General features: G+C 41.4%; 1 protein-coding gene across 1 annotated transcript in view; it reads right to left on the bottom strand.

Moving 5' to 3' along the window:
- LOC138635104 (ephrin-A2) overlaps positions 1-8,705 on the bottom strand; it is a 65,965-nt gene extending 57,260 nt beyond the window's left edge. Inside the window, exon 1 of the mRNA XM_069722431.1 lies at positions 7,828-8,705. Within this exon, the coding sequence (XP_069578532.1) occupies positions 7,828-7,994 (167 nt within the window). The 5' untranslated portion in view covers positions 7,995-8,705. The remainder of the gene's footprint in view (positions 1-7,827) is intronic.
- Between the last annotated feature and the right edge of the window lie 6,591 nt (positions 8,706-15,296).

The raw sequence follows: 15,296 nt of genomic DNA, 5'->3' as shown, positions 1-15,296 counted from the left end.
AGGCTGTGACATCATCCCGTGACATCATCCCGTGACATCATCCCGTGACATCATAAATCTGCTGCAGTCGAACATCAAAATATCAAAACCGTTTCTGATCCGATCAGAAAACAAATGAAGTCAAAATAAAATCGCTGTTTGAACAACTGGAAACCGTCTTTGAAATGTTTTATTGTACGTAATGTTATTTTATCTGTAATAAAGTTCGACTGATTAAAAAAGGTGATTTTAGAAGATTTACATTGTTGTTGTTGTTTTTTTAGTTCTGATGAAAATCTGCAAAGTTCGATGGATTCTTGTTCATTAAATGTTAAATTATATTTATATGTGCAACAGATCCTTTATTTTCTGCACTTTTTTAAATTTAATTAATAATTAGATTTTGATCTTAAATTCAGCTGATTTCCTTCAAACAGACTCAAAACTCTTCAAAATAAAACAAAACTTGAAGAGTTTTGGAGAAAATATTTCTAAAACAAAACAAAAAAACGGAAAAAGTTAAAAAAAAAAAAGTAAGAGTTTGAATGAAGGAAAATTGTGAATCATTTCAATAAAAATGTTCAAAATGTATAAATCAGGTTTCTTTGTTTACATTTATATTTACTGAATATTTCAGATTTATTGACGATAATATCGATTGACGACGGAGAGGTTTTGTTTTGGTGAATTAAAATCTGCCTCGTCTTCGTATCTCTGAGCAGGTCGGTGGAGGAAGAGGAGGAAGAGAGGGGTGGAGGGAGGAGCGGGGGGGGTCTGACCTCAGAGTTAAGAGGAAGAAGAAAATGGCGGCAGCGATGCATTTCTGCTTTTTACTGTGAACAAAACTGTCGGCCATTTTCTCCTCCAGCGATGCAGAGAGACGGAAAAATAAAAAAAACAGAAAACCTGCCAGACAAGGAGGGGGGAGGAGTTAACGAGCCACTTAATCAATCAGATGTGATGATTCATTATCTGCTGATTGACAGGTGATAAACAGGTAATGATGATGAGATTTTAACACCAAATGACAGAAGCTGGCTGTTTTACTGTGCGTGTGTTTGACCTTTGACCCCCACTGCTCTTAGACCTTTACAGATAAGGTTACTTCGTCCCGTGTGCAGGCTCCGCCTCTTCTGAAGGCTGCAGCCAATCAGAGAGAGCTCAGAGACTAAACCAGACTGTTAAACTGAGTTTGTTGCAGCAGGCTCATGAGGGACTGGATCAACTTAACTCTAGGCTCCGCCCCCTCTCTGTTTCTAACTGTTGGGCTCCTCCCCCTCTCTGTTTCTAACTGCTGGGCTCCTCCCCCTCTGTTTCTAACTGTTGGGCTCCTCCCCCTCTCTGTTTCTAACTGTTGGGCTCCTCCCCCTCTCTGTTTCTAATTGCTGGGCTCCTCCCCCTCTCTGTTTCTAACTGTTGGGCTCCTCCCCCTCTCTGTTTCTAACTGCTGGGCTCCTCCCCCTCTGTTTCTAACTGTTGGGCTCCTCCCCCTCTCTGTTTCTAACTGTTGGGCTCCTCCCCCTCTCTGTTTCTAACTGCTGGGCTCCTCCCCCTCTCTGTTTCTAATTGCTGGGCTCCTCCCCCTCTGTTTCTAACTGTTGGGCTCCTCCCCTCTCTGTTTCTAACTGCTGGGCTCCTCCCCCTCTGTTTCTAACTGTTGGCTCCTCCCCCTCTCTGTTTCTAACTGTTGGGCTCCTCCCCCTCTCTGTTTCTAACTGCTGGGCTCCTCCCCCTCTCTGTTTCTAACTGTTGGGCTCCTCCCCCTCTCTGTTTCTAACTGCTGGGCTCCTCCCCCTCTCTGTTTTTCTAACTGTTGGGCTCCTCCCCCTCTCTGTTTCTAACTGCTTGGCCCCACCCCCTTTCTGTGGGCCATCTTGGTTGCGGCCCCTAGTGGCCCTCAGTGGTATTACACTACGAACATGTTAATAGATATTTATATATCCGGGACTCAGAGTGAACGACGTGTTTCCAACTCACTGAATGCGTCGAACAGATTTGTTGAAAAAAACCTGATGACTGTTTACTAAAATGAAGTCAGACCTGGGAGTACTTCAGGGTTACACACACAACGTGGGAACTTTGAGTTCCACTCTTTGATTTTCTGTTTGGAGTCTGAAGTTGAACGTTCACGAAGGTGGCGGAGATGTGATGAGAAACACACACACACACACACACACACACACACACACACACACACACACACCTGATCGTCTGTTTTCTGACTCCTCGCAGCTGTTTTTTTTCTCGTGGCTTCGGGACATTTAACTTTCAGGGAATAAAAAAAAAACCAAAAAACCTGTAATGAAGTTAACGTTTGGGAGCCACAGAGGAGCGCTTCATTTCCTCCTGATTTCATTTAGTGAAACCGAGTCCAGTCAGCAGGTCTGAGATCAGCAGAAACACTCGACTCCACACGGAGAAAAAAAGCATCTTTCAGACCAGCGACGTCCAAATAATTAACGCTCGTTCAAGAAAAAAACAACAGGAAGTGATGGGGTTTGTGGGTAATGTAGTCTTCTGATGAATGAGGAACATGTTCAATGAGTTTTCTACAAACTTCCAGCTGGAAGAGACTGAACTTTGTTTTAGTGGTGAATGAATGAGATTTAAAAAGCATGTAAAGCTCTTATTTTGAAATCCGTGTTCTTAGTTTCTATATCCCAGTCTAAAGCTCTTATTTTGAAAGCAGATGTGTTCTTGGTTTCTATATTTCAGTCACAGACTGTCTGTTCTGGAAACATACGTCACTTTAGACTCTTTTTTATCACCGAGCTCAAAACTGAAAGAAAAACTGATTATAAGTAGAATATTTCTTCAGGATTATTTTCACAGATTTCTCTTTTTGCTTTACATACAATTTTTTGCCAAATCCTGCAAGTTCACCTAAAAAAACTCACTTAAAACTCCACAAATTACATTGAATTTTCAAAGAAAAGCTGCAAAATCAAAACATTTTAGATCAAAACAATCACGAAAAAACACTTAAGGGGCCGAATACGTTTGATGAAACTGTTTTATCATTTCATTCGTGATTCAAAAGAAACCTGAAGAAGGAGCTTCTTCAATAATACTTCAGTGTCAGAGATCAGCTGATTGATCAATAAAAAAAACCTCTAACAGATTACTCAAAAAAAAAGTTAATTCCTCCAATTTTTAACCACAAAAAAAAAAATCACTTAAAACTCAACAGAATTAAACATTTTAGATACAAAAAAAACATTCAGACATTAAATTGAATCGATCAGCTGGTGAAAAAAATATAACTTCATCGGTTTCAGTGATTTACGTGTTTTAATAAATGATTCATCTGAAGACTCTTTTTTTGATTCATCGTTTAGTCGATTAAAATAAACGTTTCACAAACTGACGTCTTAAAAAAAAATTCAAATTAAACATGAAACAGAGAATCAACTCTAAAATCTGAAAATATTTGGATTTCTTTTCACTATTTTTACTTTATTTAATTGATTGACTGATTGTTTCATCAGCGAATCGTCTCGTTTCAGATGTTTTTGTTTCCTCAGAGACGACGAACTGAAGCTCGTTCAGTTTTGGACCAAATATGATGTTTGGAAATAAGAAATAAATAAAAATGCATTAACCTGCTGAAGAAAATGACCCGAGATTAACCGAAATACTGTGTGTGTGTGTGTGTGTGTGTGTGTGTGTGTGTGTGTGTGTGTGTGTGTGTGTGTGTGTGTGTGTGTGTGTGCGTGCGTCTGTTACTTCCTGTTTCAACGAGGCGTTCAGGTGCATCATTTAATCATTTAATCCTCAGATTTGATATTTAAAACGTGACGTGATGATTCTGGATGAAGATTCAGTTCCAACGTCTCCGTCGTCTGCTGTTTGTTTTATGACCAAATAAGGTGGTCAAACAGTGGCCTGGGGGCCCAAATGTGGCCCTCTGGCAGAGGTCTTCGGCCCCTGACAGTTTAGCTCATCTTCCTCACTCGGATGTAATCTGATTATTTTTAACACGACTCTAAATATTTATTCTACAACAACACTCAGTTTTTACAAGCTACAGGAAATATTCCAACTCTTATTTTGAAACGCCTGAAAGCAGAGGTCAAAGTTCATCATATTATTTATATTTTGTCTCAAAAATCTGTTTGACTCGGATGTCTGATAACGATCAATAATTCTCAAACACAAACGCAACACTTCCTGTTTCTGTTTCAACTTAAAAGACCTCGAATGTTTCAGTTGACTAATCCTTCTTTTCCTAACGAAGGCTTTTATTGTGAAACAATCACAGGAAGCTGCTGTGACTCCAGATGATGAATCCAGAACAACCAATGAAAACAGCAGGATGAAATTATGTAAATTAAACAGAAATATACAGTCACACCTGACAGGTACGACAGGAAGGTCACGATGCGACGTGTTACGTTAATAACTTACACACAGAAACGACAGTCACGTCTGTTAGTTCCTTAATAAACTGCAGCCTGTTTGTTTACAAAGATCAACAAACAAACAAACAAAAACAACAGTAACGTGTTGGATTTTACTGAAGATTTAAAGAAACTGTTTATAGTTTTTGTCGACATTTAAACATTTTAAAACTTATTTTGGTCCAAATATTTGTTCTTAAAATTAAAGTAGCGCCTGAGAACATGTGACACGTTTTACTAAATAATAATTTATAATAACAGATCAAATTTATTTTCTGTCATTTTGTGACTTAATATTACCCAGATGAATTGATTAATCAAATAAATAATTGGCAGATTCATTTATAATCAAAATAATAATTAGCTGCAACGCTGCTGGTTATTATTATTATTAATATTATTACAGATATATATTTTATTTAAATGAAATGATTCGACAACACGACGACTGAAAGACACACACACACACACACACGTCACTTTACGTTTACTTTGATTAATCATTAATATTCATCTGATTATTGATCAGGTTATTGATTATGGCAACATTTCACCTCCTCTTCTTCATTTGATTTTAAATATTTATTCTCGACTTTCAGCTTCTAGTTTCAGTTTTATTTCTCAATTTCTTTATTTTTCTGATTGAATCTGATCAATAATCAGTTTCCAGGTCAGTGAACGCATCGTGACGATCTGCAGCCGCACGAGATTTTATCTGAATGTTTTGTTCTTCACGTCTCAGCTGGCTTTATTTTTGTCCTGCAGGACGGCGAAGACGAAGACGATAAAAACGCCTGAAAACGGTGGAAGTTTCCTTTAAAGCTGCAGAACAAACTGTTCCTGAAGAACACGTGAAGCTCTGAGAGGTCGTCAGCTGATCGTCAGCTGATCGTCAAATCGACTGAAGGGTCATCGATGACCTCATCGATACGTTTTCTTCATCTGTCGATCAGCTGATTCACAAGAAAATCAAACTTCATCAGATTCATGATTCTGTGAGTGAATTCTGTTTCAGATGAAATCCTGAAGAGACGTCAGAGAAATCAATCAGTTCATGTTTCAGTCGTTTTAAGGCAGAAACAACAAATATTTTTGGGGGTTAAATATTCGAGATGTTTGTCGCTGTGAGGTTTTAGTCTCACGTGTGTTTGAGCACACGCGTGAGACACGTTTCACATGTTTGAAAGCTCCTCTGAGCCGTTTCACGCTCTGACTGCAGAACGTTCTGAGGAACCCGCTTCTGGTTCCGGTCCCCTGTGGGCGGAGCTAAAGTTAAACAGGTGGACGGTCGTCACGGCGACAGGACGAAGAGTTTCAGTTTTTGGATTTTTGACCCGTCAGAGATCCAGCGAGAGTCGAGGAGTCGCTCGGCGTTGAACGTCGTGGAACCGAGAGGAACCTCAGACTAGCTGAACCGAGAGGAACCGTGAGGAACCGTCGTCATGGAAACGTGCTCCAGGATTAGGGCGGCACGGTGGTGCAGTGGTTAGCACTGTCACCTCACAGCAAAAAGGTTCTGGGTTCGAATCCGGTCCTGGGCCTTTCTGTGTGAGTTTGCATGTTCTCCCTGTGCTTGCGTGGGTTCTCTCCGGGTTCTCCGGCTTCCTCCCATCATCCAAAAACATGCACCTCAGGTCAGGTTACCTGGCGCCGCGCTAGTGGCAGCCTGCTGCAGCATCTCCCCCCTGAGAGCCCCCCCTGAGAGCCCCCCTGCTGTAGTGAAGACATTTCCCCTCGGGGATCAATAAAGTGTATAAAATCAAAATCAAAAAAAAAAATCAAATAAAACATCTCACCTGAGAACGAACCGACTTTACAGAGACGCAAAAAAATCAGAGATGAGACTTCACGTTTGGAACCACACACACACACACCACACACACACACACACACACACACACACACACACCTGACGACATCTGTTTAAAGTTCCCGTTTCTGATGTTAAAACGTCTCCAAACTTACTCTCTGACGTTGAAACTTTTAACAAAATAAAATCACGTCATCTCCTTCCTCCTTTTGACACACCGCCAAAATAAAACCCTGCACGATGACAATAACCTGTAAAACACCGCAGGTTCCTATTGGACGGTTCAGACGGCGGACGGCCAATCAGAGGGCAGAACAGAAGAGCAGAAGCCTGATGGAAACACACTGACAGCAGAGGTCAAAGGTCACAGACAAATCAAGGTCAATCAATCAATCAATCAATCAACCAACCAATCAATCAATCAACCTCTGAACTGAATCATCACAAAACTGACCGATGAAAACCATCCGGAGAGTTTCTGAGTTTTGATGTGAATCTAATCAGTTTATCAAAGATAGTTATTGATTATGATTCATCTCTTTATTGATCAGATCTGAAATCATTCGATCAATAAGAGAAATATTGACTGAATGTTTTTACTGATTAAAGAGACGTTCAAACATAAATTCTGTTTCATATTTTGTGACGAAGAAAAATCTGTAAACAGAAAATATTTCAGGTTTCTTCTTTAAAAAGGATTAAAAAAAATACAATTTGATTCATACAAAAATATTTCTGATTAATAAACAGACGACAATTCAACAATCATTCAGATCCTTTCAGTCGTTTTTAAACAAAATGTATTTTAAAATGATGTAAATCTTTCTGATTTCAGCCTCAGACGGAAAAATGCAGCTTTATTTTGGTCATATTTGATAATAAACTGAATAATTTGAAGCTGCGACTTCTGCTCGTCTTTTCTTTGATGTTTTGATAAATCAGTTCATTTAAAAAAAAGATGAATTGAATCATCGGCAGCAGCTCGATATCAATTAACCTCAGATTCATCGTTCAGTCAATAAAATGTCAGTAAATTATGTTTGTTTTGTTCACGAGACAAAAAGGACTTCATGAATTTTGAACAATCGTTAAAACTGGAAACTAAAAGTAGAATTATTGTTTCATTCAGCAGCAGTTTTTCACTGAATTGTTTATTTAAAGACATTTTTCAGGATTTAATTTAAGATTAAGAAGTTTTTTCTGTAGTTGATTGGTTGTTTAATTTTATTTACTCATGATTTGTTATTACTATAAAATCTGAACACATTTTGTCTGTTTCTTACAGTTTGAATTGTTTTTTTTTTATTTACAGTGGAAACTTAAATTATTATTTGGAGATAAAAAGATGAATTCATTGTTTTAAATTTCAGTTTCTTTGTTTGAAACTTAATTTATTTAAAAACAGATGATTGATTATTGATCCTCGTGCAGGTTCTTCTGTCTCGTTCATCTCTCAGCTTCAACATTTTCACCTTTTTTTTTTCCATAAATAAATCAGTTTTTCCTGCGCGCGCACAGAAAACTGGGAAAGTTTTGGATTAAAGGATCATTATCACGTTTTTTTTGGAGCCGCGGTGTTGCAGCTGGTTTCCCCCCCACCCCCCGCCCCCCTCCGTCTGCACCGGGTCCGGGTCTTACCTGGGGTTGGAGCTGTTCCAGTAGACCGCGTACCGGTCGGAGATGAGGCGGTCGTCGGTGACGGCGGCGCAGAGCCGCAGCAGCAGCAGGCCGAGCAGCAGCAGCGGCGGCGGCCGCCCGGAGCGCTCCATGTGCGGCGGCGCGCCGCGCTGCGTCCCGGCGAACATCCGCGTCTCTTCTCCTCAGCGCTGAGCTCGTGGTGACCCGCGGGCAGCAGAACCAGAACCAGAACCAGAACCAGAACCGAGGCACATGAAACAGGAGAGGGGACTGGGTTCGGGTTAGATCCACGGAGCAGATCGATACTCAGACTTCACTGATTATCGGTTCATTCTCCCGCGCGCCGATCGACTGATGAGTGAAAATAATCCGTTTAATGAAACCACATGAGGAGAAGACACGAGCTTCACGGCGACGGTCCGTCCTCACCAACCGGACAATTCTTCCAGAACCGCGTCCACGAGGAAAAACGGACCCAAAGTTTCATCTTCACCGAGTCAGAACCGGATCAGCACCGCAGCAGGACCGCGTGCGCGCCGCCCGTCGGCCCGTCCATGTGGGTCCTGCTCGGACCTGAACTCAGTCCCTCACAGAGTCCGGATCAGAGACCCCGGAGCTCTCGTCCAGGATTCACCGTCTTCTTCTTTACGTAACAAAGTCTCCGGTCACCGAGGAGCGGTTCACCGGAGCTCCGCCGCCTCCTTCCCCCACAATCCCCCACAATCCCCCGCTGCTCGGTGAGTCTGCAGCCGCTCTGCAAGTTCAGGACCCGCCGTCGGTCCGCAGCAGCAGGAGGCTCTCCGGGGCTCCTCCGGAGGATCTACCGCAAACTTTCTTCGCTCCTCCGCTGCACGCCGAGCCGAGCCGAGCCGAGCCGAGCCGGACCGGGTCGGACCGGGACGGACTGGAACAAAGAGGGTGAAAAGAATCCGAGTGAAAGTTTGGTCGCAGCTGCAGGAGGAGCGTTTGGCTTCGTTACCGGCTCAGCTCCGAAATGCTGCTCCCGGTGCGTCCCGGGTGGGCGGGGCTTCTGACACGGTGTTCTCCCTCTCTGCTCTCTGACCAATCAGAGGCGAGCTGCGCGGCCAGAAGTATGTGGACAGCTGAGCATCCCCCTCTGTACGGGACAAGACACGGAGACACCGGGACGTCCTCACGACCCAACTGTACACAATATACACACAATATATACTATACACAATATATACACATAATATATACTATACACAATATATACTATACACAATATATACACATTATTTTGATTTTTTTTTTTTTTTTTTTATTTTATACACTTTATTAATCCCCGAGGGGAAATATATTATACACAATATATACAATACACAATATATACTATATACACATAATATATACTATACACAATATATACTATACACAATATATACAATACACAATATATACTATATACACATAATATATACTATACACAATATATACTATACACAATATATACAATACACAATATATACTATATACACACAATATATACTATACACAATATATACTATACACAATATATACAATACACAATATATACTATATACACACAATATATACTATACACAATATATACTATACACAATATATACTATACACAATATATACAATACACAATATATACTATATACACATAATATATACTATACACAATATATACTATACACAATATATACAATACACAATATATACTATATACACATAATATATACTATACACAATATATACTATACACAATATATACAATACACAATATATACTATATACACACAATATATACTATACACAATATATACTATACACAATATATACACATAATATATATTGTACACAATATATACAATACACAATATATGCTATATACACATAATATATACTATATACACACAATGTACACAATACACACAATATATACAATACACAATATATACTATACACACAATATATACTATACACACAATATATACTATACACACAATATATACAATACACACAATATATACTATACACACAATATATACAATACACACAATATACACAATACACACAATATATACAATCTACAACCTCCACGAACAGAAAGGATTATCTGTGATTTTTGAAGTAAGATGACGAAATATTGAATATTTGTTCAGGTGACGACGGACAGGTGTGACTCTGAATCCATCAGCTGATAGTTGAAGCAGCCGTCAGATGTTATTGATAATAAAGAATAATTGCCGTTACGTGACGGAGCTCTCGGCCTGAAGGTTTCTGTGTTAATTACTTCAACTCACAAATGAAACTCGATACGAGCTGAAATAATGAATGTTAGAAGCGAAGAGTGAAAACGCTCCGATAGAAACGGACGGCTGATCGATGTTCTGCAGAGATCTGAACTCTGTGAACCACGTTAACACTCATATATTGTTAAATTAAATCAATAAGATGTCGTATGTTTTAATAAATTCCAGCTGAAGAGGTTCGAATCGATCGATCGATCCCTGATTCTGATTTCGTGGATCTGAAGGTCTGATCCATATTTATTACAACTATTATAAACATGTGGGAATAAATGTTTCATTAGTTGTTGGCTATAGTATTTTTTTAATTTTGGTTAATAGTTGTCAGCTGGTGGCTCATATTGTATTTGATACCTTCTTTTTTTTTAGTGGTTGGCCACTAGTTGTTTGTTGTTGGCTACTGTTTTTGAGCTCTAGCTACTTGTTCATGTCTCATTTTTAGTTTGGGCTACTAGATGTTAGTTGTTGGCTAATATATTTTGTTGTTGTTGGACACTGTTTTTCCAGTTTTGGTTACTAGTTGTTAGTTATTGGCTACAAACCGTCAATTATTGGCTACTTTTATTTAGTTTTGGCTACTAGATGTTAGTTTTTGGCTTGTGTGTTTTTTTTCTCTTTTGGCTACTAGTTGTTGATAACTAGGATGTCAACACCTCATTGAGACAAATCGAGACGACTTACCTTTAAGAAGTCTGATAACTGAGCGGGTTTGATGATTAATCTTTGATTATTTAACTAATCGACGTTGGCGGTTTTTCTGTTTTTTGTGGGAGGTTATCCGACCGGAGACGGTTCGGTGTCGTCGGTGTTCGTGGTCTCCAGCCGGCGGTGACGCTGCCCTCTGATGCAGCCACGACTCTCCTGCTTCATCCAGTGATTCAGCACTCATAAATATTTCAGACTGTCAGCTTTGGAGGGAAGAGGGGGGAGGGGGGGGCAGAGGGAGAGGAGGGGGAGGGGGGGGAGGAATACAGATGAAACTTTAATTCCTGCTTTTAAAACGGGCTCCAGATTAATGGAGCCGCTCTATTAAACTTTCAGACGGTTCCATGAATAAATGCAGAGATGCCGGGCGTTCGACAACCGCTGACCATGTAGAGGGAGAGAGAGAGAGAGGGGGGGGGGGGTCGGTTACTTCACAACAGAACCACACGACCTCCGTCAGGAACCATCTGGACTCGGTGACGTCCACCTGAAGACCGTGGGTTCTCCACGTGGAACCGTCAGGACTGAAGAACAACACATCAACCTGAAAGGTTCTGTTGGCTCCTTTAAAGTTCCCATCATGGACAGAACCAAACTCTGTGGAGTGACTCTGCACTGGTGGCTCCTCCTGGCTCCTCCCCCCCCCCCCCCCCCCGTGGCTCCTCCTCGCCCCCCCCCCCCCCGTGGCTCCTCGCTGCCCCCTGGTGGCTTCCAGCCCTCCGTCGGTGGCTGCTGGTTTTTCTTCCTACTAGTTGTTAGTTGGTGGATTCTGGTTTTAGTCTTCAAACTGTAGCGTCTTGTTACCAGTTATTAGTCCTCAGTTTGAGCTTCTTGTTAGTTAGTTGTGGCTGCTAGTTGTCAGTAGTTGACTACTGTTGATTACTGGTTGTTAGTTAGTAATCAGTTCTCATTTTATGGGCACTAATGGTCATTAACTGGTTTTTAATTCTCGCTCTGAGTTGTTAGATGTTGGCAGCTGGTTGTTCATCAGTGGGAACTAATTGATCGAACTAATTGATCGAACTAATTGATCGAACTAATTGATCATCTATGGATGCAATTTTTTATCTGTTGACTACCGGTTTTCAGTTTTGGCTACTAGTTCTTCATTACTGATTGTTTATTGTTTGCTGCTGATTGTTACTGAGTACTGTTTGTTTTTATATGGCTACTGGTTTTTATCACTAGCGTGTGTGTGTCACTAGCGTGTGCGTGTCACTAGCGTGTGCGTGTCATTAGCGTGTTTGACTCAGAAGCTGCTGTTTAATCAGAGCTTCAGTTAACGAGACTAATTAGCATCTTGGGAGGGAGTCCTAACGAGGCAGCAGTACACCTGATTGGAGGACCGGCTGCACAGGTGTGTGTGTGTGTGTGTGTGTGTGTGTGTGTGTGTGTGTGTGTGTGTGTGTGTGTGTGTGTGTGTGTGTGTGTGTGTGTGTGTGTGTGTGTGTGTGTGTGTGTGTGTGTGTGTGTGTGTGTGTGTGTGTGTGTGTGTGTGTGTGTGTGTGTGTGTGTGTGTGTGTGTGTGTGTGTGTGTGTGTGTGTGTGTGAGTGTGTGTGTGTGTGTGTGTGTGTGTGTGTGTGTGTGAGTAAAATTCCAGCAATTTTTCAGCAATGAAGATGAAGATGAAGATGAAGATGAAGATTAAATCTGTCAGCAGCTTCGTTATTTTACAAATAATTTTCCTGAAAGTTTTCCAACAGTTTGCGTCTTATAGTTTGTTTTTACAGCGGTGGTTCTTTATGACCTTTGACCTCTGAGAACCCCCCTCCCCCACCGGTCCCCCGGTGAGCCTGAAGTTCGGTTCTCCATTTGTCCTTCATGAAGGAGACGCAGCGTCTCTGCGGGGGTCCAACCTCCACGTCCGACGGCTTAATGGACTGTCTGCTGATTCGTCCATCAGCCTTTAATTGACCTGCTGCCTCTGTGTGTGTGTGTGTGTGTGTGTGTGTGTGTGTGTGTGTGTGTGTGTGTGTGTGTGTGTGTGTGTGTGTGTGTGTGTGTGTGTGTGTGTGTGTGTTACTGACATTATGAGGACATAAACAAACCTCAGGCTGAAGGTTTGAGGTCTGATGGTCCAGATCCGGTTCCAGATCCGGTTCCAGGTTCCAGGTTAGAACCCGGTTCCGTTCTGATTGAGCGGCTCAGTAATCCACTGTATGAACGCGGGTCCCCAGAAGGACTGAGAGACCAGTGTGTGTGTGTTGAATTAAAGGGGTTAATTATGACCCGGAGACCGAGCGGCGGTCCGGCAGCTGAAAATGGCCGATTATTCACGTCTCATCACACGTGGACAGAATTACCTGCCGGCTCCCCGCAGGACGGCCTCCAATCACAGAAACACCGGGACGGACCGGCCCGGGGGGGAGGGGGAGGGGGGCCGGTGATGGAGGCCAGTGAACCGAACGTTTTGCATAATCTGCCTTTTAGGCAGAAGCACTGAAGCTGTCAGCCGGATGCGAAGCGGCGGCCGGTTAAAGCCGGTGCACCTGTCAGCCGGACGGCCATTAGCCGCACGCTGAGCCCCGCCCCCTCCGGTAAACACCGTTTTCCTTCTTCTCCCCTCAAACGCGTCAGAACACGCGTGACTGCTCGTCGAGCACGCGAGACAAACGGCGGCGGCGGGATTAACGGTTTGACAGCCCGGTTGTGTTTGTTTGCGGCGGTCACTCGGCGGGGGGCGAGGGGAGGGGCGGGGCGAGGGGAGTGGAGGGGCGGGGCGGGGCGGGGGGGCTCAGAGGTAGTTAGCGGGCCGGCTGATATTTTTGGGTGCAGGATGGAAGGCGGGAGGAATTAGCATTTAAAGTACTTGCCCACCAGGCATTAGCACACCTTGGTGAGCTCAGCCAATATGTTTCCTGCTGGCCTCCGAAAAAACATCCGAAAATCTCTGCAGCTCCTGGAAGAGAATTCAGATCCTCGACTACACAACACGTCAATCAGCTGCTACACAACACGTCAATCAGCTGCTACACAACACGTCAATCAGCTGCTACACAACACGTCAATCAGCTGCTACACAACACGTCAATCAGCTGCTACACAACACGTCAATGTTTGTTTTGTCTCTTTGTGTTTGTTTTGTGTCTTTGTGTTTGTTTTGTCTCTCTGTGTTTGTTTTGTCTCTCTGTGTTTGTTTTGTGTCTTTGTGTTTGTTTTGTGTCTTTGTGTTTGTTTTGTCTCTCTGTGTTTGTTTTGTCTTTTTGTGTTTGTTTTGTGTCTCTTTGTGTTTGTTTTGTGTCTCTTTGTGTTTGTTTTGTCTCTTTGTGTTTGTTTTGTCTCTCTGTGTTTGTTTTGTCTTTTTGTCTTTGTTTTTGGTCTCTTTGTGTTTGTTTTGTCTCTTTGTGTTTGTTTTGTGTCTCTTTGTGTTTGTTTTGTCTCTTTGTGTTTGTTTTGTGTCTCTTTGTGTTTGTTTTGTCTCTTTGTGTTTGTTTTGTGTCTCTGTGTTTGTTTTGTCTTTTTGTCTTTGTTTTTGGTCTCTTTGTGTTTGTTTTGTCTCTTTGTGTTTGTTTTGTGTCTCTTTGTGTTTGTTTTGTGTCTCTTTGTGTTTGTTTTGTCTCTTTGTGTTTGTTTTGTCTCTTTGTGTTTGTTTTATGTCTCTTTGTGTTTGTTTTGTGTCTCTTTGTGTTTGTTTTGTGTCTCTTTGTGTTTGTTTTGTCTCTTTGTGTTTGTTTTGTGTCTCTGTGTTTGTTTTGTGTCTTTGTGTTTGTTTTATGTCTTTGTGTTTGTTTTATGTCTCTTTGTGTTTGTTTTGTGTCTTTGTGTTTGTTTTGTGTCTGTGTTTGTTTTGTGTCTCTGTGTTTGTTTTGTGTCTTTGTGTTTGTTTTATGTCTCTTTGTGTTTGTTTTGTGTCTCTGTGTTTGTTTTGTGTCTTTGTGTTTGTTTTATGTCTTTGTGTTTGTTTTATGTCTCTTTGTGTTTGTTTTGTGTCTGTGTTTGTTTTGTGTCTTTGTGTTTGTTTTGTCTCTTTGTGTTTGTTTTATGTCTCTTTGTGTTTGTTTTGTGTCTTTGTTTGTTTTGTGTTTGTTTTGTGTCTCTGTTTGTTTTGTGTCTGTGTGTCTGTTCTGTGTCTTTGTGTTTGTTTTGTGTCTTTGTGTTTGTTTTATGTCTCTTTGTGTTTGTTTTGTCTCTTTGTGTTTGTTTTATGTCTCTTTGTGTTTGTTTTGTGTCTTTGTGTTTGTTTTGTGTCTGTGTTTGTTTTGTGTCTTTGTGTTTGTTTTGTGTCTCTTTGTGTTTGTTTTGTCTCTTTGTTTGTTTTGTGTTTGTTTTGTGTCTCTGTTTGTTTTGTGTCTGTGTGTCTGTTCTGTGTCTTTGTGTTTGTTTTGTGTCTTTGTGTTTGTTTTATGTCTCTTTGTGTTTGTTTTATGTCTCTTTGTGTTTGTTTTGTCTCTTTGTGTTTGTTTTATGTCTCTTTGTGTTTGTTTTGTGTCTTTGTGTTTGTTTTGTGTCTGTGTTTGTTTTGT

Source organism: Brachyistius frenatus, unplaced genomic scaffold (genome assembly GCF_029030835.1).
Source record: "Brachyistius frenatus isolate BFR_SWC_R1_liver_20210118 unplaced genomic scaffold, ASM2903083v1 Contig_291, whole genome shotgun sequence".
Lineage (NCBI taxonomy): Eukaryota > Metazoa > Chordata > Actinopteri > Embiotocidae > Brachyistius > Brachyistius frenatus.
This window is presented reverse-complemented; position numbering and strand designations above follow the sequence as displayed.